The sequence below is a fragment of the Bos grunniens genome, chromosome 25 (genome assembly GCF_055505025.1).
Source record: "Bos grunniens cultivar Pamir isolate PY7600 chromosome 25, Bosgru_T2T1.0, whole genome shotgun sequence".
Taxonomy (NCBI): domain Eukaryota; kingdom Metazoa; phylum Chordata; class Mammalia; order Artiodactyla; family Bovidae; genus Bos; species Bos grunniens.
This window is the reverse complement of record NC_141189.1, coordinates 40895340-40915845: the sequence shown is the minus strand read 5'-3', so window position 1 is coordinate 40915845 and position 20506 is coordinate 40895340. Positions and strand designations below refer to the sequence as shown.

The 20506-nt window shown below is 60.0% G+C and overlaps 2 protein-coding genes across 6 annotated transcripts; both read left to right on the top strand.

The window, feature by feature from the left end:
• The first annotated feature begins 1329 nt into the window (after positions 1–1329).
• Positions 1330–6744, top strand: ATP6V0C (ATPase H+ transporting V0 subunit c). Its single transcript, XM_086376384.1, has 3 exons — positions 1330–1566; positions 5663–5846; positions 5987–6744. Exons 1-3 carry the CDS (start codon positions 1488–1490, stop codon positions 6189–6191), a joined length of 468 nt encoding a protein of 155 aa, XP_086232510.1. The 5' UTR covers positions 1330–1487; the 3' UTR covers positions 6192–6744.
• A 167-nt stretch (positions 6745–6911) lies between these two features.
• AMDHD2 (amidohydrolase domain containing 2) lies at positions 6912–16147 on the top strand. 5 transcript variants are annotated; one of them, XR_015154890.1, is made up of 12 exons: positions 6912–7033; positions 7111–7247; positions 7328–7467; positions 10850–10904; positions 11080–11292; positions 11363–11451; positions 11527–11671; positions 11751–11858; positions 12021–12089; positions 12204–12352; positions 12905–13006; positions 13367–13609. XR_015154890.1 is itself a non-coding variant. In XM_086376320.1 (11 exons), exons 1-11 carry the CDS (start codon positions 6951–6953, stop codon positions 15443–15445), a joined length of 1158 nt encoding a protein of 385 aa, XP_086232446.1. In that variant the 5' UTR covers positions 6912–6950; the 3' UTR covers positions 15446–15691. The 5 variants fall into 5 exon arrangements, 4 of the variants coding, with proteins under 4 accessions (XP_086232446.1, XP_086232445.1, XP_086232448.1 ...); XM_086376320.1 differs by lacking the exons at positions 12204–12352; positions 13367–13609 and adding an exon at positions 15429–15691; XM_086376319.1 differs by lacking the exon at positions 12204–12352.
• Positions 16148–20506: the final 4359 nt, after the last annotated feature.

The following is a 20506-nucleotide window of genomic DNA, read 5'->3' as shown; positions in this document are numbered from 1 at the left end:
GCAACCTGCTAGGGCAGCAGGCTGGGGAGGAGCTGGAGACACTGAGAGAAGATTCCTCTTTCCAGAAGTCAGAGTCAGGCGGTGGAGGGCGGTGGGGAGGGCTCAAGCCGAAGGGCGGCCTCCTGTCTTTGGAAACAGGACAGAGATGGCACTCAAGGGTTGCAAGTTTGGTGCTGGGGGTGGTGCAGATCCAGCCTCACGGTGGACAAGAGGCTATGAGGCAGGTTCCTAGTGTGGAATATGGGTCCAGTGGGAAGGCCAGGCCAGAGGTAGTGACCCTACTGCCCACATGGAGAAGGCTGATGACTGCTATAGCTCCCGCTGTTCACTAAGAGTGCTTTAATGTCAGGGCAAGGAGTGGGGCTCAAGGGAGACCAAGGATCAGATGGCAGTCACCCAGGGCTCCTGAAATGGGCCAGATGAAAGGGCAGAGGGAACCAGAGCTGGTGGGCAGAGATAAGGCAGCCAGTCGGGGTACCAAGATAGCCACATGAGATTATCAGGGCAGTCCCAGCCCCAGGCCAGACGGTCTGCTAGGCTCAGAGGGAACCACTTACTGCTGTTCCAGAAACAAGGGAAGCCCTGGATTCGTGGGCTTGCTGTGGGTACAGGCAGGACAAGGGACCCCAGACGATGTAGCCATCCGGGGAAGACTTCACAGGTCGTGCAGGGTTTCAAACCAACCAAGCTGAGGGGTAGAGACAACCTCTCCAAAACAGCAGTCTAGGTCCCTGATGCAAAGGAGGGCACAGATACAGGGTAGGGGCCTCCTTTTCCTCGGAAGCCACGGGAGAAATCCCGAATTGCTAGGCGGGGGGCCGGCCGGTTTGGAAGAGACTGGAGACGGGGTCGACAGGGGACGGGGGTGGTTGGGGGCGGTGCTACCGGGGACACAGGACTCCGGCTCCGCCCTCAGGTCACCCCGGAGGATGTGAGGACGTCGGGGGTAGACCGCAGTCCTGAGTCCCTGCGGGCTGGACCGTTAGAACCCCGCGGCCGGGCTCCACACGGAGACCGTAGAGGAAGGCGACGCTCGGAACCGAACCCCCGCGGGGCGGTGCAGCCGCAGAGAAGGCGGGGCGCAGCGAGCCCCGCCCCGTATGCTAATCTAGGCGCGCCGCGCCCCGCCCCGGCCCTGCGACCGGACGGGCCCAGCGCGGCGGTGTCCCAGGGGCGCCCGCGGAGGCCGGCGCGAGGCGGCGCGCTGGGGTGCAGGCCGGCGGGGCGGGGCGCCCGGCGTCCCCGCCGCGGCCCCCCCCGCCCGCGCGGAGTGGTGCGGGCCGCAGGGGCGGGGCCCCGGTCATGTGACGCGGCCGCGGCCGCCATTTTGTCCTGCGGTGCTGGTATTTAGAGCGCAGCGGCTGACGGGCCGGGTCGCCTTCGCAGCCTTCGGACAGCTAGCTTCGCGCAGCCCGCCGCCCGCCGCGCCCGGCTCGACCTCGCCCCGGCCTCGGTCCGCTGAACTCGCCCCCTCCCCACCCGCAGACATGTCCGAGGCCAAGAACGGCCCCGAGTACGCTTCCTTTTTCGCGGTCATGGGTGCCTCAGCCGCCATGGTCTTCAGCGGTGAGCGCCGTGGCAGGAGGGACCCGGGAGACGGGGGACCCGCGGGGTTCGTGCCTGTTGCTCCCCGGGGTTCGGCGTGTGACGTCATTCTGACGTAATTTCGAGCTGTTGAGGGGGAGGGTGTCCCGGGTCTCACGTGACTGCGGGGGGGCGATGGTCGGGACCCTGAGGGCTGCAGGGGCCGTCGGGTGTCTGGAGAGTGGGGCCCGCGGACTGGGCCCAGGTGTGAGTCCCAGGGTGTCCCGGACGGCCCCCTGCCAGCCGGTCTCTTCGGTGCGGGGGAGGGGCGGCGGCGCCGCTGCCATCTTAGTCCCCGGAGAGGCGGGGGTTAGACCGGGGTGGGGGCCCGCGGTCCTGCGCTTGCTCCGCACCCGCACCCCCCCATCCTGCTGGCAGGTGTGACATCACGCCTCGGAAGCTACCCCCACAAGGGGCCGGCCCTTGGATGCTCGCCGCCGAGGTCCACAGCCCTCGCCCTTGTGGCGGTCTGCCCCCCGCCTCCGTGGGGCAGCGGGGGTGGGGGGCGTTCAGGTGGGTCTGCACCTAAACAGGTGCTTCCGGTTAGGGCTTGTCGGTGTTTGCCAACACTAGGCTGTGTGGGTTGGTAGGAAAAGATGGGTTGAGAGGTTGGTCTTGAGATCAGGGCAGGAACTCAGAGGTGGGAGTGGAGTCTAGGGGTGGAGGTGTGTCAGACAGGCCGAGGGCGCAGGGTGGATGTCCGGAGAACAGGCCAGCCTCCGCACTGTGTGTGGACGCTTGTCTGGATGGGCGAGTTAGCGTGGAGCCTCAGCGCTGAGGGAATTGAGCTTTATTCCTTGGGAGGAGTCTTCATTTCAGGCCTGAATGAATGAATGACCTTTCTCCCCTTTCCTGAGGCCTGGAATTGGGAGGGGCTGCCCCAGGAATGGAGAAGGGGGCCTTCCCGGGTTCTAGATGGCACTCTAGTTTTGAAGTGGGGTCTTAACAGTCTTGGGTGTAAAATTCAGTGAAAATTGGTTTTTCTGGGAGATGAGCACTTGGGCCTAGCCAGGGATGTGGGATCCAGGGAAGTGAGTCCTGAACCCCGTACAGCCCCACCGACTGGTTTGGCCTGGTCTAGTCCAGGCTTCCTTGGGTTCTGGCTTGGGGCTTTGATGACTCGCCCTGCCCCACCCTATCTGGGACTGGAGAGGGTTCTTGTGCAGGTATGTGCAGGGATTGAACTCCAAACAGTGTCTGCTGACTGTAAACACCAGTGGGGTGGGGGCGTGGGGACCTCCCTCTGCCCGGGCCTGCCTGCTGCAGGTCACAAGCCGCTGAGTGGGCCCTGCCCTTCCCATCATGTGCGAGTTAGGGGTCATTTGTGGTGGGAGAAATGCCTGTACTTCCCCTTCCACCCTAGGTGCCGCCCCTATTTCCACATCTTCCAGAGCTGCCTGTGCCCGCGGACAGCTGTCTGTGCCTCCTTTTTCTCCAGTCTCTTTCAATGTTTGCTTCCAGAATACCTCCAGGGCCGGTGCCTGGCCACTTGTGGGTTGTTGATCATGTCTGTCATTGGCCATTCAGCCAATCTCAGTTGAACTCCTGGGTGCCAGACACTTGGGGACATCAGTGAACAAGACAAGAATCTTGCCCACATGGAATGTGAATTCTGGCTTTGTTTCCCCCCAAGCCTTTTTCTGTATCCAGCTCCTGGCCGCCTTCCAGTCACCAGGTGCCTCGCTTCCCGCTCTTTCTGGAACTTACTTGGTGCCTTTGAGTGGAGCCCTCACCAGCAGGCCTTTGAAAGTTACTGAGAATAGGGTGTCACTGGTCTAGGCTCCTGGGGATTGGGGGCCACCTGCTCTGGTTGGCTTATACACAGCTCCATCTTCCTCCCCTCCGCGTAGGCGGCTCACTGTGGCCGTACAGTCGCCAACTTTTTATACTTGTCCAGTTGGGTCAAACTCTGGTTTCATTTCTTTCTCGAGCCTGTGTCTCCAGGGCTTGTCTTCATCCATCTCCTCGTGCCTGCCTGCAGTTGCCAGGCTTCAGGTGTTGCCAGGATGACCACAGTGTGTCTGCTGGCCCTGGCTCATGCTCCTGGCCCGCCTGGATCGGATGAGGTCCACGCCAGATCCCCGTCTCCCATTCCAGCTTCCCCTTTTTTGCTTAATTTGTGACCCAAGTCTTGTAGAGTCTTTCTTTGTCCTGTTTTCCGCAGGCCCGTCAGTGGCTCTTTCTGTCTTCTCTATGACTTCCTCCCTACTGGTGGGCCTGCAGAACCGTCTCCTGGTTTCTGTCTTGCACCATCTAGAGCCGCTTCCTGCCTGGCCTGTGGAGCTGGTGTCCAGGCCTGCCCAGGCCAGGCTATTTTCCTTCTGACAGTCTTCCCATTCCTTCCCCTCGTTCCTCTGGTTGCTCCCCACCCCCAGCCACATAATCTCCGTGCTGCCCTCTATGGGGATGAGCCCAGCTCACTAGCTGATTCCCCAACTGCAGCCTTGCCGGGCCCACTGCCTGGGATGCTGACTTCCTTCTAAGGTCTCACCTGGCGCCATGTAGCAGCCTGTGCCCTTGCCCTTGAGTAAGGAGCCCCAGCACTGGCCTCCTGTGGTTCTGCGCCCGCAGGAGGCAGCCAAAAAATGCCCTGTTCCTCCAGGAACGGCTTCATAAAGACCAGCATCCGATGGCCAGATGTCCGAGCACGCAGGGCTGCAGAGGAGACCATGCGGGTCCTTTGCCCTGCCCCCGCCCGCTTCTTCCCTCTGCTCCCCGCCCAGTGTCTCTGCTCCATGTGGTTTGGAATCGTCGTCTTTCTCTTGCCCCATCTTTCTATGTCCACCAACTCACTGGCATTCCTCTGCTCAGTTATCTCCTGTATGAAGCCCTTCCCCAGACCTCCCCACTCTCCTGAATGTGTTGCTGTGCTTGGAGGGGCCGTTATCTGTCTCTTCATCAGGTGCAGAGCCCCTCTGGCCTCACTGCTGCTCTGCAGTGAGTGCAGACTAGTCGTCTTTTGCTCCCCAGCTAGGTGAGTCAGGTCCAGAGGAATGTCCACGACCATCCTGGCCCCTCCACCTCTGCCCCAGGTCAGCCTCTGCTCAGCAGGAGGCGCCTCGGGGGCAGGCAGCAGTCAGGTGTCCTGCTTGGGCTCCCTCTGGCTTTCCCTTGTGCTTGCAAATGTTTTTCTAGACTCGGAGGACAGGCCGGGGGTGGGGGGGGGGTGGTTTCAGGAATGCAGTCCACCCTGGGAAAAGGGAGGAGGGATGATGGCAGGGGAGACGGGAACCCCACAGTGTCTAGACCTGCTCCTGCCAACCAGAGAAACTGGGCTTCTCGGAGGTGTCTGCGGAGTCCTTGGGGGTCAGCCTGGGTGATGACGTCACAGTCCCACTGTTCTTCCTGTCCTTTGTCGTCTTTGACTGTCTTTGTCTGGTTGAGATTCTCCTCAAACTCGAGGGTCCTGGCCTGCTGTGTGCCAGGAGGGCCTTTCCTGATGGAGCTCTCAAACACACCAGTGCTGGGTGCAGCATGTCCTGGGGCCGGAGCTGTGCGGACTACCGCAGGTCGGGCAGGAGTGGATGAAGCTCTGGCCTAGAGCGCGAGTTGCCAGGCCAGCTTCCCCTTACCCTGCGCTGCAGGGGCTCTGTGTGCTATTTTGATGTGGTCCCAGGGTTGGTGGGCTGACCCTGGCTGGACGTCTGGGCCATTGAGATACGCAGCTTGTGTTTTTCCAGGCCTTTCCTGACCTGGGAACGAGCCTGGAATCTGCACTGCTTCTGGGGACCAGCTACCTGTTTGCCAGCGTGACAGGGCAGCCTGTACCAGTGCCTCTTTTGGGGGTCTGAGGCTCCGTGGGAGCGTGGGCTCTGTAGTGGGCCTGGGGAGTGCTGGTGAGCCTGGGGTGAGGTTCCATAGGAGCGAAAGAGCCCAGGTAGGCCAGACAGCCAGGAGGGCCTCCAGGGCAGGGGCACAGGAGACCCCAAGTGCCGGCCTATGGCCTGTCTTTCCAGAGGCCGCCTCCAGCTCTCTTGCCCTTGGGGTGAGAACTTGCGTTGGCCCTGGAGCACACCAAAAGCTGCCTGCCTGGTCCTGGCCCCAGGTTCTCTGGGCTCACCTCACTTTCTCCTGCCAGCCCTGGGCGCCGCCTACGGTACAGCCAAGAGCGGCACGGGCATCGCAGCCATGTCTGTCATGCGGCCAGAGATGATCATGAAGTCCATCATCCCGGTGGTCATGGCGGGGATCATCGCCATCTATGGTCTGGTGGTGGCAGTCCTCATCGCCAACTCCCTGAATGACGGCATCAGTCTCTACAGGTGAGGGCCGGCCGGCTCTCCCCACTGCCTGCCTGGGTGAAAGCTGTGGGTAGGGAGGGGCCTTGGTGGGCTGCTGGTGCCCCGTGCCGGCTGCCTCCCCGTGGTGGACCGACATGCCTCCTGTGTCCTCTCTCCCCCAGGAGTTTCCTTCAGCTGGGCGCGGGCCTGAGCGTGGGCCTGAGCGGGCTGGCGGCAGGCTTCGCCATCGGCATTGTCGGGGACGCAGGCGTGCGTGGCACCGCCCAGCAGCCGCGGCTCTTCGTGGGCATGATCCTCATCCTCATCTTCGCCGAGGTGCTCGGCCTCTACGGTCTCATCGTCGCCCTTATCCTCTCCACAAAGTAGCTCTGCGGGCCGCGAGCCACAGAATACAATTGATGTCAAGACCACCCCCTTCTCATTCCACAACGAACAGCCTGACACACGCACGGGGCAGCCGCCCGCCAGTAGTCGGTCTTGTAAATGCGCAGTGTGCCAGTGCCCACCGTCTGTTGCCCCAGCCTCGCCCCTGCCCTCCCCGCCCCGTGCTGTGGACATCTGGGCCCACCAGTCCCCACCCCGGCCCTGACCAGTGAGGACGCCGGCCTCCGGCCGCCCCCGCCCATCTGCCCTAGAGTGCTCTGTGTATAAGGATGAATTAGAGTTGTCATTTTCTCTTCACTGGATGTTTATTTATAAAGATTTGACCTGTTCATACGTCTGTGGAGCAGCTCTCCGTCTCCCAACTCTATAGTAACCTTAGGTAGACTGTTGCGTTGTGCGGTTACCGTTTACCCTGAGACCCGTTGGATGGAACCACCTCTTGCAGCCCTGGTTGCCCCGGGCCGCGGGCCAGTGTGACGGGCCCGTGGGCCCTGGTGCCGCTCCGTGTCCAATAAAGCTCTCAGATGTGACCAGATGCCTGTGTGTAGGTCGCTGTATGGGCCCCGGCGCGGAGGCGGGGCGCCGGGAGGGAGGGGCCGAGGGCGGCGCTGAAGCCGCTGCCACGTCACTGCGGGCCGCGCCGGTCACGTGGGAGGGCTGGTCACGTGGCTGCGCCTCCGTCAGCTGAGGGTCACGTGGGCCAGGCCGGAACCCGGCGCCTCCGGCTCGGCTGGGCTCAGGATGCGCGGCGGGCAGGGCGCGGCGCGGGCCCCGGTGATCCAGTTTACCAACTGCCGCATCTTGAGGGGTGGCGCGCTGCTCAGGTGGGCGCGGGTGCGGGCCGGGGGGCGCGGGCGGGCTCCGGGCCGGCGACGCGAGCCCCCGCTCGCTCTGTGTGCAGGGAGGACCTCTGGGTGCGCGGGGGCCGCATCCTGGACCCGGAGAAGCTGTTCTTTGAGGAGCGGCGCGTGGCTGACGAGCAGCGGGACTGCGGCGGCTGCATCTTGGCGCCCGGCTTCATCGACGTGCAGATCAACGGTGCGGCCCGGGCCCGCGGGGCGGAGACCCCCAGGGGGAGCTCTGAGCCCTGGGCGACCCCTTCTTTTCTGGGTCCGCAGGTGGATTTGGCGTTGACTTCTCACAAGCCTCGGAGGACGTGGGTTCGGGGGTTGCCCTAGTGGCCCGGAGGATCCTGTCGCATGGAGTCACCTCTTTCTGCCCCACGTTGGTCACATCGCCATTGGAGGTGTATCACAAGGTGAGGTCAGGCTCCCGGCCTCAAAAGAAGGAGGCCCCTTGAGCACCTGGCCTCTTGATTTTCAAATCTCAAATTTTCGGGTCAACCAGCACCCCGTTGGCACTCGAGCCTGGCCTCACCTGCTGGCCTTCTTCCCCCGGAGCTTGGGGCCCCCTCCCCCAGGCTTTCTCATCCAGGTGGCTCTCTGCCTGGTCTGCCATTGCAGCTGTGCCCACGGGCTTCCGCGTTCCGAGCCTCAGCACCTTCTCCCTACCCAGCCTGCACGCTGGCCGCCTCCATGCACCAGAAACCGCCTCCTCGACTCAGTCTGTGCCCCCCGCCCCAGGGACTTTCAGATTGCCACATCCTTAGCTGCTCATCCCCCACACTGGTCCGTGGCAGGCAGCTCCTGGGAACAGCTTTCATAAAGGAGCCCCATTGTCCACCCCAGGCTTCCTCTGCTGCTCCCGTCCACACCCGCTAATCATCACGTCTTTAAGTCGGGATTTAGTTGTTCAAGGTCCATTGTTCCTTTAAGAAGTTTCACTTTGTACGCAGGTTTTCTGGTTTTGCTCTTTATCACCTTGTAATATTTCGTGTTGTCTTGTTCTGTGTATTGTTCTGTTTCTCTGAACTGTAGCAGGCATACATCATGCCTGTTTATTTGGTACTACTTAACTCTTTTAAAAGCTTGTGGTTACATGAATAGCACAGAGTTCTGGAGTTCTCAAAGTTAATCAGGTTATCCTTTCCTCTACCTTTTACGACCCAGTTCTGTAGTTTTCCTCCAGAACAGGGTCCAACCCAGGATCCCAAATTGCCTGTCTGCTACGGGGTCCCCATCTGGGTGTGTGCGCAGACTCACAGCCAGGGCTGGGGGAGGTTGGCCACACTCCTTGGGTTCAGTCCCAGCCTCCTGACTTCATCTGTCAGCTGAGCAACACGGGACATTAATTTCTTGTTTCCTAGTCTCAGTTTCATCAAAACTTAAGCAAGGCTTAAGGTTTGAAGAAGAGTGGAGTTCATCTATTAGTGTTGTGTGCTCAGCACTACACTTGGTTCATATTAAGCCTCCGTAGACTTCAGCTGTGCACATCTTTCTGGAAATTTCCCCTGACTCTCTTATCACAGAGTCGGGTGTCAAAAACCAAGCTGATTTTCTCGCTGCAGACTGGCCCTCAGTTCTGTGTTTTCTGTCTTAGTCATCAGGCCGTGATCTTCCTGCTCGGGACCCGGCAACAAATCCACGCTCTTGCTTCCTTATTCTTTGTCCTCATCTCTCTGGTCCCCATCAGTGGGGCATAGTGGCTGTTATCCAGTCTCCCCACAGCTGTCCCAGCCCTGGGTCCTGCCCGGGTGTTTTCCCCAGGTGCCTTGGCTCTGCACATCACCCACCTCTGTCCCACTGCCCTGCAGCCAGCCCAGGCAGCTCCCTCCTCTGCCCCCAGGCGTTCTGCCCGGAAGGCCTTTGCTTTGCTCTGTCCCACCCAGCAGTGGGCGCCTGCAGCTCCTTTGCAGCCGAGTTGCCCCCCAACTTGTGCAGCACCTTCGAGGATCCTGATACAGAGTGTGGGGCTCCTGCCTTAGTGAAGGAGTTTCCAGCCAGTAGGGCTTCCATCTTAACGTTTTCTTCCCAGCACCGGTCACCCCTCATAAATGCCTTGGGAGGTAGGGAGTAAATGGATTTGTGGAGAAAATTGAGGAGGGCTTTGAGTATGAAAATGTTAATACAAGGCGATAGCCGTATAAGCCACAGGACTGTTCAGGGGCACGCCTCCATGCACTGCTCCTGCCGTTCTGCCCGCCTGCCTCCGGGGCCTGTTCACAGCGCGTGGAACTGGATTGCTAGTTGGTCAGAAGTCCTTCAGGTCCACTGAGACCAGCTGCTCTTTTTCTGGGGCCTTGCCCTTCCTGTCCTTCCAGGAGGAGGGGCAGTGCGCCATGTCCTCCGCATCAGCCCCGCCGCCCGCTGCGTCAGCGTCAGGCGCCTCAGCGCGACAGCCGGGCCCTCTGTGCTGTGGCCTTTCCGCTGCCTTCCCGCTTTGCATGCGCCTCATTCTCTTGCCTCAAGACTGTCTGTTCTGTCTACTTGGTCTTTCTTTCTCTTTTAAAACTCTATGCTGGAAAACTCAGTCATTATCTCTTTTTCTTGTTTTCACTCTTTAACTCTTTAGTGAATTTACATATATCACTTGGCTCGTTAGGAAAAACTTCAGCCCTTTGCTCACACCAGTTCTGTCCAAGAGATGGTCACTTTCTACTGGGCTAACCTGTGGAACTTGTCTCCATATCTCTAAAAGATGTACCGACACTCCTGTTTTTTGATTTAGAGCAGCGTAAATGGGCTGGGAAAGATATGCGTTAGCTTCTCGGCAGCCCCTGGCCCTGTCTCACGCCCTTCTAGCTCCCCACCCTCCCCAGAGTCTCCCACGGTTCTGATTCCATTATCAAGACTCATCATTTTCTCATTTATCAGCTCTGTTTTCCTCAGAGTTCACCTTCTTTGTTTGCTTAGATTTTTGATCTGCTGACTCAGCCCCACAGTTTCAGCACGTTGTCTCCCTCTGGGTTCAGGATTTTGGGGTTCCACGAAGGTTCCATCTGTCCTGTCTTCCTGTGGGAGCTTTAGCACCCTGCTCTCGCTGTCCTGGCTGCCCACGCCCGCCTGGCAGCTGCTCGTCAGGCGTCTGACTCAGCCTGCCTATTTCCATGTTGTCTTTGTCCCACTGAGCGTAAGCCTCTTGAAAATCCCTGTACCTCTCTGGTTCCAGCAGAAGGTGCCCGGGTCCCCCAGGCTCCCCATTCCCCGTCTTTCTTCACGTTGAAGGGGGGTGTGGGCTGGGACTCTTGCCTGCTTTGTCCACCTCTGAGATGTGTCACCTGAGCGCCTGTCACACACGGGTGACTTGGCCCCTGGTGTCCAGACCCGGGCACAGCGTGGCCGCACGCTTGGTGCCTGAGCTCTCTGGCCACTCAGCCCTGCCTCGGCCCCTCGCTCTGCCTGGATGGCGTGCACACCTCCTGCCTCAGCCCTGCTTCCCCGGCCTGCAGCTTGGCGACGTCAGGCTGGTCGCCATGGCTGGGTCCAGGCCCTTGGTGTGCGGTCGGCTGCGTCCTGGCTGCTTGTCTGATGGGGCCACCTTAAGGACCCCGCTGCCCCTCTTCTGCCCCCTTCCTGGGCGCTGTCTCCACGCCTCTGGGTCATCTCGGGCAGGCCAGTCCCATGTCCCTAGGTCATTTCTGGATTGCTGTGCTTCCTGGTCGAGGCCTTTGACCATCTTCTGACACCTGAGGGCAGGCCAGCAGGGGCTGCGCTCTGAACTCCAGCCTCTGACCTTGGCTGGGCTGTGACCTCTGGGTGCTGGGCCTTGGGGGCAGGGCTTTAACAGCTGGTTCCCCCCAGGTCCTTCCTCAGATCCCTGTGAAGAGTGGTGGTCCCCATGGGGCAGGGGTCCTCGGTGAGTGGCTCGCCCCTCTCCCCACCCCTACCCTGGGAGGGTCCTTGGGGACCTGTTTGCAGCCCCTCGTCTTCCAGATGCCCGACCGGGGAGGGAGGGCAGGCAGGCAAGAAGGGCCAGGGTGGGGGCCACAGGGCGGGGAGCATGCTAGAACCAGCCGCTCCCCTCCCCCCAGGGGTGCACCTGGAGGGCCCATTCATCAGCCGGGAGAAGCGGGGCGCGCACCCCGAGGCCCACCTGCGCTCCTTTGAAGCCGACGCTTTCCAAGATGTGCTGGCCACCTACGGGGGCCTGGACAATGTCCGCATCGTGACGCTGGCCCCCGAGCTGGGCCACAGCCAGGAGGTGATCCGGGCGCTGACGGCCCTCGGCATCTGCGTGTCCTTAGGTAAGGAGGGGGCTGTCCTCGCCTCAGGGTGTCTGCCCCGGCTCCCAGAGCTGAGTCTGGGTCCCCACAGGGCACTCGGTGGCTGACCTGGGGACTGCGGAGGAAGCCGTGCAGAGTGGGGCCACCTTCATCACCCACCTCTTCAACGCCATGCTGCCTGTAAGTCCTGGGCCTGCTCAGGAGGAGGGGGAGGGGCCCTGCTGTCACTCACCGCCCCCTCCCGCCCCCACCCAGTTCCACCACCGCGACCCAGGCATCGTGGGGCTCCTGACCAGCGATCGGCTGCCTGCAGGCCGCCGTATTTTCTACGGGATGATTGCTGACGGTATACACACCAACCCGGCCGCCCTGCGCATCGCCCACCGGGCCCATCCCAAGGGTGAGTGGCAGAGCAGGGCAGGGCAGGAATGGGCGGGAAGACCAGGTGGGGCAGGTCCTGAGTCCCCCTCTCCCTGCAGGGCTGGTGCTAGTCACTGATGCTGTCCCTGCACTGGGCTTGGGCAACGGCCGACACACGCTGGGGCAGCAGGAGGTGGAGGTGGATGGGCTGACAGCTTATGTGGCAGGTGAGTCACCCCTGTCCCCAGCACTGCCAGCGTGAGGTCAGCCCCTCGGCACTCTGGTGGGATGTGAGCACCTGGGTGTTCCCTGCTGACCCCCAGGGTGGCCCAGGGTGCCTGGTGTCCTTCCCCCGCTCGCCCCCAGAACCTGCTCTCTCTGTTCTCAAGGCACCAACACACTGAGCGGCAGCATCGCCCCGATGGACACCTGCGTGCGGCACTTCCTGCAGGCCACAGGTCAGTGAGGCTGGGGGGTTGTGCCACGTGTGTGCCCCACGGTGGGGCAGAGGCTGCCTCTGGAAGAGGCTGGAGGCAGGGACCACCAAGGTCTGTGTCTGGTGGGGTCCCCAGGAATGTGGCCAGGATCCCGCCTGCAGGAGGTTGCATCAGCAGGAGAGGGCGGTGCGAACCAGCAGGGGGCCGGAACCCAGAGCGACTGGCCCTGGAGCCACAGCACCCAAGGGTGGGGCCCTGTGAGATTGTAGCTGCAGAGCTGTGAGGTGGGGGCTGTGCTTCAGGGTTGGCACGTTATGGGGGGAGGGGTGGGTGTCTGGGGAGAGGTGGTGGGCCAGGCCCTGTGAAGCTCTAGGCAGTCCCCTGGGGCTGGGGTGTCAGGCAGGGGGCTGGGGGGAGCGCTGTGGTCCAAGGCGCTGGTTGGAGGAGTGGGGAGATGGGTTAGGAGGCAGATGACAGCGGTGGCCTGGCTTGGGGAGTGAAGCAGGGGTTGGAGAGAATTGGGGTACCAGCAGCATCCCCAGGTTGGGGGGAGGGAACACCTTGAAGTTCTAGGGCTGGGGGGGGACCCTGCTGGGGACCCTCTTGCCGCCATGCCCCACTCCAGCCCTGCAGGGAGTTCACTCACAAAACACTTTGGACCCGGATGCCTTCAGCCCCTCCCAGGGAGAGCACCCCTCCTGGAAGCAGGACCCCGGGCATCCGTGAGGCCACCCGGGACTCGGTGCTCTGCCCCTCACCCCTCCACCCCCACCCCATCAAGTGGCAGAGCCAGCCAGGGGTCGGGGATGGTCACCACCACCCGTGTCCCCAAGCAGGCTGCAGTGTGGAGTCCGCTCTGGAGGCTGCGTCCCTGCATCCAGCACAGCTGCTGGGGCTGGAGAAGCGCAAGGGGACCCTGGACTTCGGGGCTGACGCAGGTCAGGGCCCAACAGGGGGCAGCCTGGGACAGGGCTGGGGTGGGGACAGGTGGGCCGCAGGCAGGCGCTTCCTCATCCCCAGGGGCTTCACCTGGCCAGGGCCTTGGTCCGGCCCCGCTTTCCCATCAGGCAGGCCAGGCTTTCTGGCTTCCGAGATGGGCCTAGTAAGGGTGTGTGGGAGCGCTGTTGGCTGCCCTCTGCTGCCAGGAGCCTTGCTCCTGGGGCCTCACTTGGTCTGTGATGGGCCAGGGTGTCCTGCGGAAATAGTGTTCTGGGCCTTGGTTCCCCCACCCCAGCCTCGTGGTGGGGGCAGCAGCGGCCCTGCCTCTGCCCCCTTCTCACCGCCCCCCTCTGACCCAGACTTCGTGGTGCTCGACGACTCTCTTCACGTCCGGGCCACCTACATCTCGGGCGAGCTGGTGTGGCAGGTGGAGGAGGCCAGGCCGTGACCCAGGACCACCGCTGGAGGGGATGCCCAGCCCCAGCTGGACACTGTCGGTTGGGCATTGGGGAGCTGGTCTCAAGAGAGAGGAGGGAGCCTCGGCCCAGGTGGAGGCCTCAGCCCGGAGGCGGCGGCTTGGATAAACATGTGCCCCGTAGGGATACGCCTGGTCTCTGAGTTTTGCTTCACAGTGGGACTTTGTTCCGCCCTCACCTTGTGGCCCGTTGGTGGGGGTGGGTGGGTTTTTGTCCCTTAGGGTTGGGAGTGGCCGCCCCACCCTGCCTCTGGGATTCTGGGGCTCAGTGGAGGCAGCGGGGCCCCTCTCTGTTAGGCGGATGTGTCGGAGGCCTCAGCCCCACATGCAGATGGGCCAGTTGCAAAGGAGTGAAGGGCTGGAGGAAGGGGCTTAGGGAGCAAGTGTGAGGGTTAAGTTTGCCTGTGGCGCTGAGGGAAAGGGAGCTACATCTTGGAATGTTCAGCAGGAAAGAACAGGATCCATTGCTTTTGGAGACAAGGAAATGGTGGAAGGAGTTGGAAAAGGGAGGGGCCTCGGGTGGGCACTGCAGAGGGTTTGGGAGGCAAGGGTGTGCTATGGGTCATTGTCTGCACTCCTGATTTGGGTGGGCAGAGTGGAGGCCCAAGGCCACAGCGCTGGACCGAGACACAACACCGGGCCCTCCTCTCTGACCTTCCAGAGAAATCTGCGCTGGCCTTGGGGCCCCTGGGCTGACCCTGGTCAACCTGCCCAACTAGCAGTCCCGCTCTGCCTTGAGCCCTTGGGATAATCAGGGCTCCAACCCCACTTCCTGACCTGACTCCTGAGCAGGTGCAATGATCCGTGTGCCCCCAGGGTTGGCAGAAATGTGGGCGATGCTGCCTGGTGCTGGTGGGCTGCTCGAGGTCCTCGGTGTGTGTCCCCCACCCTACTTCTGTGTCTGTTCATCAGTGTCATCCTGTGCCTTCTGTGTCCCCAGCCCTGGCGAGAGTGCCCCATGCTGGGAGCATGGGCTCTTGGGCTCCTTGGATAGAGTAACTTTGAGGTGTGGGGCAGGGGGTTCAGGGGTGCCCTGCTGGCTCTGAGGACCATGACCCAGCAGGGCTTGGTGCAGCCCCAACCAACTCCAATGGCTGCCCCACCTCAAAACCCACACTCCCAGCCCAGCTGCAGGGCTCAGTTCCCCACAGCACAGTTCCTCTCCAGCCCCCAAGTCACCCCCCCCAACCCCACACTAAGCCTGAGCCCTGGGCCTGTGCAGGGCCTGGGGTCGTCTTGACTTCCCCTCATTTGGATCCTGGGGTGGGCGCCCCTTACCCCTTCACAGGGGAGCAGCCGTGGGGGCAGCAGGTCTGGGGCAGAGTTGTCCATGGCCCCAACGACTGCTCCTGCCTCTAGACACTAAAGGAGGTGTCTGGACCCAAGGGGACAAAGATGGTTGCAGGTCCCAGCAACTTCTGGGAAGAGCAGCCATGTGACACAGGGCTGAGGGGTGATCTGGGGCTGGGGGCCACCTGCCAGAGGAACAAAAGCCCCTCCACCTGCTCAGCCCAAGGCCGCCTCCAGGTGTTCCAGTGTATTAACCCCTCCTTTCCTTCTGTCTGTCCACAATCCAAAGGGTGTTCCTGTTTGTCAGCTGGGGAAGCGAGAGCACGGGGTCTCAGGGCTGGTGAGCATTGGCCAGAATGTGGCCTGACTGCCCACCCAGGGGTTTCTGATAACGCTGCCTCTGCAGAATCACGGAGGGGCTCATGGACATGGTGATCAGTGGGGTGACACCAGGGAGGGTGGGCTGAAAGCAAAGGGAACTACCATGCACAGGCCCAGGGCTCAGGCTTAGTGTGGGGTTGGGGGGGTGACTTGGGGGCTGGAGAGGAACTGTGCTGTGGGGAACTGAGCCCTGCAGCTGGGCTGGGAGTGTGGGTTTTGAGGTGGGGCAGCCATTGGAGTTTTTTTTTTTTTTTTTTTTTATGTTAAATACACAGATCGTTCGCCATTGTAACCATATTGAAGTGCAGAGTTCCGTGGCCTTGAGTATGTTCACCCTGTGCAGCCCTTACCAGCATCTCCAAGTCTCCACAAAGCCGACCTGCGCCAAAGACGCCCTCGCTCCCACCCCCTCACCCACCTCGCTCACTTGTCCGAGTTTGAAGCTATTGGGTTTTAGACACAAGGATGCCCCGCTTGGGTAGTAAGGAGACCCTGTGGGGTGGCAGTGGGGCCAGACTCAGGTAAAGTAGGGGGACAAGCTTTCCTTGATGTGGGGGTGGGGGTGCGGGGGGAGGTGACGCCAGGTGTGTGCTGAGTCACTAATGAGCGCTGGTGACTTTCACCATTTGGAGAAGCTGGGGTGGGATCGGGGCGGTGACCTGGCATGCTCCCAGCTTCTCCGTGTTTTGTTTGGGTGTGAGTGTGGGTGGACGTGGGTAAGAGGTTCTGCAGGGACGTGCCTGTCCTTCGCAGCCGCCGCGTCGCGGCGGGCGCGGGCAGGGGCCTCCTGGCGGCCGAGCCCGGGCGCTGTGAGGCTTCTCCTGGGTGTTGCTGGGGGCTCCCTCCCGAAACCTCGGGCCCGTCTTCGGGATGACGGGTCTCCAGGCCCCGAGCGTAACCGGCACCAGGGTGGGCTGTGGGCTTGGAGCCGGCTGCAGGCGTGTGCAGTGATTGTGGTCGGAGAAGCCGGCTTGGGGACAGGCGGGTCGACAACGCCGAACCGGGCTGTGCCCGAGAGTCCGGGCGTCCACAACGGACCTGGTCCAACTCGCTCCGCCGCAGCTCGGGCGCCGGGCCTGAGATGGGAGCGCAGGTCGTGGAGACTCGGCGCCCGAGGACTCGCGCGCCCTGGGCGGGGCTCCCTCCAGGGGGCGGGGCTCCAGCCCGGGCCACTCAGGGCCGCCCTGCGGAGGGCTGCGCCTCGGCCGAGCAATAGGGGCGTAGGGAGCCCTCTGACGTCTTCAAGGGGTAGGCGGGGAGCTGGAAGCCTGGCCCCGCCCCCTGCCCTCTCCCGAACCTGTAGCGCCGGCACCCCAGCCCTCTTCTCGGCGCCCCTCTCCCCCCAACCTGTAACAGCTAGGTGTGATACTTCGTAACGTGGTCCTGGACCCCTTTCCACATTTACGGCTTTGTTTTACAAACCGGAATTACAATTGTAATCCGGCTCTGCCATTCACTAATTTTTTGAATTGAACGACATGAAGGGGAGAGCTTCCCAGGTGGGTATATGTGGACCTGTCTTGCTGTTTGAACAAGGTGTGCAGTGTTCTCCAAGATGGATATTCCTTGACTTACCAACCGGGGACCTATTGGGTTCCTCCCCACCCAACCCCAGCTGCCCTGGGGAAGATGGACCGCGGAGCGACGGACAGGGAATTCTGCGAACCCTGGTGTTCAAGTGTGTCTAGAAGGCTGCAGGGGGCCCTGCCTGGGCACTCCTTTGGGCCCTGTGGGTTCCTTCTCCATTCTGTGGCCTCAGATGGGGCTTCTGTATTAATTTCTTAGTGCTGAAAAAAAATAATTTCTTAGCACTACTAGAACAAATTACCAAAACCTAAGTGGCTCAAAAAGACAAACTGGTTACTTTACAATTCTGGAGGTCAAATTCAAAAATAGGCCTAGTGGCCTGAAGTCAAGGTTGTGACATCTCTCAGGAAGAGTGTCTTACCATTACCAGCTCGTGCACACCACCAGCCGTCCTTGGTTCATGACTCCCTCCCACTGGCAAAACCAGCAGTGGCAGGCCAGCCTCACATCCCACCACTCTGCCTCCTGCTGTGTGGCCCGGTTCCCAACAGGCCAGGGACCAGTACTGTGGCCTGGGGGTTGGGGACCCTGCCTCTTTAAGGCAGGTCTGGCCACAGTGCTGATCCCTGCCTGTTGGGAACCGGGCCACACAGCAGGAGGTGAGCAGTGGGCCGGCGAGGGAGGAGTCATCTGTATTTACAACTGCTCTTCATCACTTGCTTTACCGCCTGAACTCCGCCTCCTGTCAGATGGGTAGCGGCATTAGATTCCCATAAGAGCACAAACCCTGCTGTGAACTGCACACGCGAGGGATCTAGGTTGCAAGCTCCTTATGAGAATCATCCCCAAACTATCCCCTCCTACCTGGTCCATAGAAAAATTGTTTTCCACGAAACCTGTCACTGGAGCTAAAAATGTTGGGGTCTGCTGTCTTAATAACTAGTGATTGTATTTGGCTTACCTGGATGATCTCCAGATTTTAAGGTCAGCTCCCTGGCAAGTCACCTTAATTCCCCCTTTTCATGTAAGACAGCATATTCACAGGTTGGGAGATTCGGATGTAGACATATTAGGAGGCTCTGTTATTCTCCCACTGTATCTTCTGGGGAGAAAGGACTAGGCCTGGGCTCCCCACGGCTACCATCAGTGTATGAAGGTGGTGTTGCCCTACATGCTGATCAAACCGGATGTTTTCAGTCTTTGGAATTTTGACTGATTTGAGGAGTCGGCCCATTTTAAAGCTGAGAAAGCCCAGTTCTGCCCTCCCTCTCCCAACACATACACATTGCCCAGGCTGTGGGATCTTAGTTCCCTGACTAGGGGTGAAACCTAGACCGTGCCCCCTGCAGTGTCAGCATGAAGTCTGGACTGCCAGGAAAGTCCCAAGAGGAAACTCAGTTTTAGAGAAGGAAGCTTACTTACCTGAGACCTCAGGCAACTTTCTATTTCCAGAATTCCAGTCTAATGTTTTCCTCACAAAGCATGATTCATATGGGAGGATGTTTAGCCAGATGGCTTGAAATCATTGGCTGAGTCGCATTTTTCATCCATCCACCGGCAGCCATGAGCAAACGCATCTTGGGAGCCTCAGGAGTGGTGACCAGGGACTTGGAAGGCAGAGGCAGAGACCACGCTGTGATCTCCAAGCCGTGACCTCCTGATAGTTCCGTGTGTGTGTGTGTGTGTGTACTCGGTTATGTCCAACTCTTTGTGACCCCATGGACTGTAGCCCCACCCAGGCTCCTCTGTCCAAGGGATTCTCCAGGCAAGAATACTGGAGTGGGTTACCATTTCCTCCTCCAGGGGATCTTCCCAACCCAGGGATCTCTTGTGTCTCTTGCATCTCCTGCATTGGCAGGCAGATTCTTTACCACTGTACCACCTGGGAAGCCTGGAGAGTCCCCTTCTCTCTCCCTAACTGGATGCATCCTGACTGGTCTCCCAGCCTGCCCATTCCCAGGTACAGCCCTTTTTTTCCAGACCCACAAACCTCCGGGGGTGCAGGCCTGGCACCCTTCTTTTGTCTTTCCCTGCATCCCAGCAGAACTGGAGTCCTGGCTCTGCCCTTGACCAGCTGTGGTGACCAGCCTGGAAGGTGTCACCCAGTGATCCTACCTCCCAGAACGCACACCCTCCTGCAGTGCCTCTCACGTGGTACCAGGAGGTCCCGTGTGACCTGCAGACTGTCAGAAGTGATGTTGTATTGCTTCGGACATTAGGTTATAAAAGACACTGCAGCTTCCATCTTGGGTGTTCCCTGGGAATCATTCTCTCTGGGGAAAGCCTGCTGCCACGGCATGGAGACAGACAGCCCTGCGGAGGGACCCCGTGATGAGGAATCTAGGCTTCCAGCAGCAGCTGGGTGAATGAGCCCTTCTGGAAGTGGATCCTGAAGCTTCAGTCGAGCCTTTCAATGACTCATCTGCCGCTGACATCTTGCCCGCAACCTCATGAGAGACCCTGAGCCCAAACCCACCAGCCAAGCTGCTCCTGTATTCCTGACCCACAGGAACCATGAGAGCATCAGTGTGTGCTATTTCATGCCTCTATGTTTTGGGATGATTTGTTCACAGTAATAGATGATTAACACACTAGCTCTGGCAATGTTAGGCAGGTTCTGTAGCCTCTGAACCCCAGTTTCCTCCTTTGCGCCCCAAGAGTCATAGAAGTGACTGAAACATAGAAAACGGCACAGTGCAAGCACAGGGCCTGGTTTGCTGTGAGTACTCCACACCCGTGGGCCCTGTGCTTCCCAGCCCTCTCCCAGGTTGGTTACTGTCACCCTCCTGCCCCTCCCCGGGCAAGACGACCTCACAATGTCAGGCCAAGCCACTGCACTCTTGGCCTGAGGTCACCCTCGAGCCGGCCAGGGACAGAGGCTCTGCCCAGGGAAGGGAGCGGGGGGCCGTTTCTCTCCTCCAGCTGGGGCGCCTATGAACTATGCCAGGCCAGGTGAGTCCATCTGCCCTCCCGCCCACTGTCCTGGGATGGGCAGCCAGAGGCATCCATGGAGTGGGTGCCCGGCCTCTCCCCAGGTGAGAAGAGCAGCCTGGCCTGACCTGGGCCCTGCACGCTGGTTGCCTTTCTGCCCTGTGAAGACTGAGAATTGTCCTGTGTTCTTTCACCTGCCCCTCCCTGCCCTGCCCCTGCTGCCGCTCAATGCCCCTCACCCCTGCCCCTGAGTCTGGCTGGGCTCAATCCTTCCCATCTGCTCTCCAGTGGGCTCTAGTGTTGACCACAGACTCTTCCCTCAAGCTTTGTTCCCCTCCCTGTTTCTCTTTCAATAACTCAAGATCACCATGGCCACGGTTTGGTGTCATAGACTCTAATTTAGAAAAAAAAAAATCTAAGACTGCATATTCTGCAACTTGCTTCTTTGCCCTTATACCTAGTTTCCATATTAGACCTTTGCCTTGTGCTTTTCAGCAGCTGCAGAAAATTCAGGATAAGTGTACCTAATTTACTGCTCTCAATAAATATTTGTGTGTGTGTGTGTGTTTTTAATTTAGCTTTTCTGCTTTTTGCTTCATAATATAGCCATGTTGTCACAGACATCCTCACACAGCTTTAATCTTTTAAAAAATAATTTTATATTTTTCTTTCTTCTTCATTTTATTAATTATTTGCATCAATGTTTAAGAGCCCAATTAGTCCTAGAAAGGCTGGAAATGAGAAACAGCAGCACCCCCACACACACACACTCTCTCTCTAGCCACATTCCATTTACCGCTGGTTCTTCCAGGACGTATTCTGTTATATATGTCCATCTTTCTAAATAATATCTTTGTACTTTACGACTTGCTGTATCGGTTGTAGTCATTAGCTT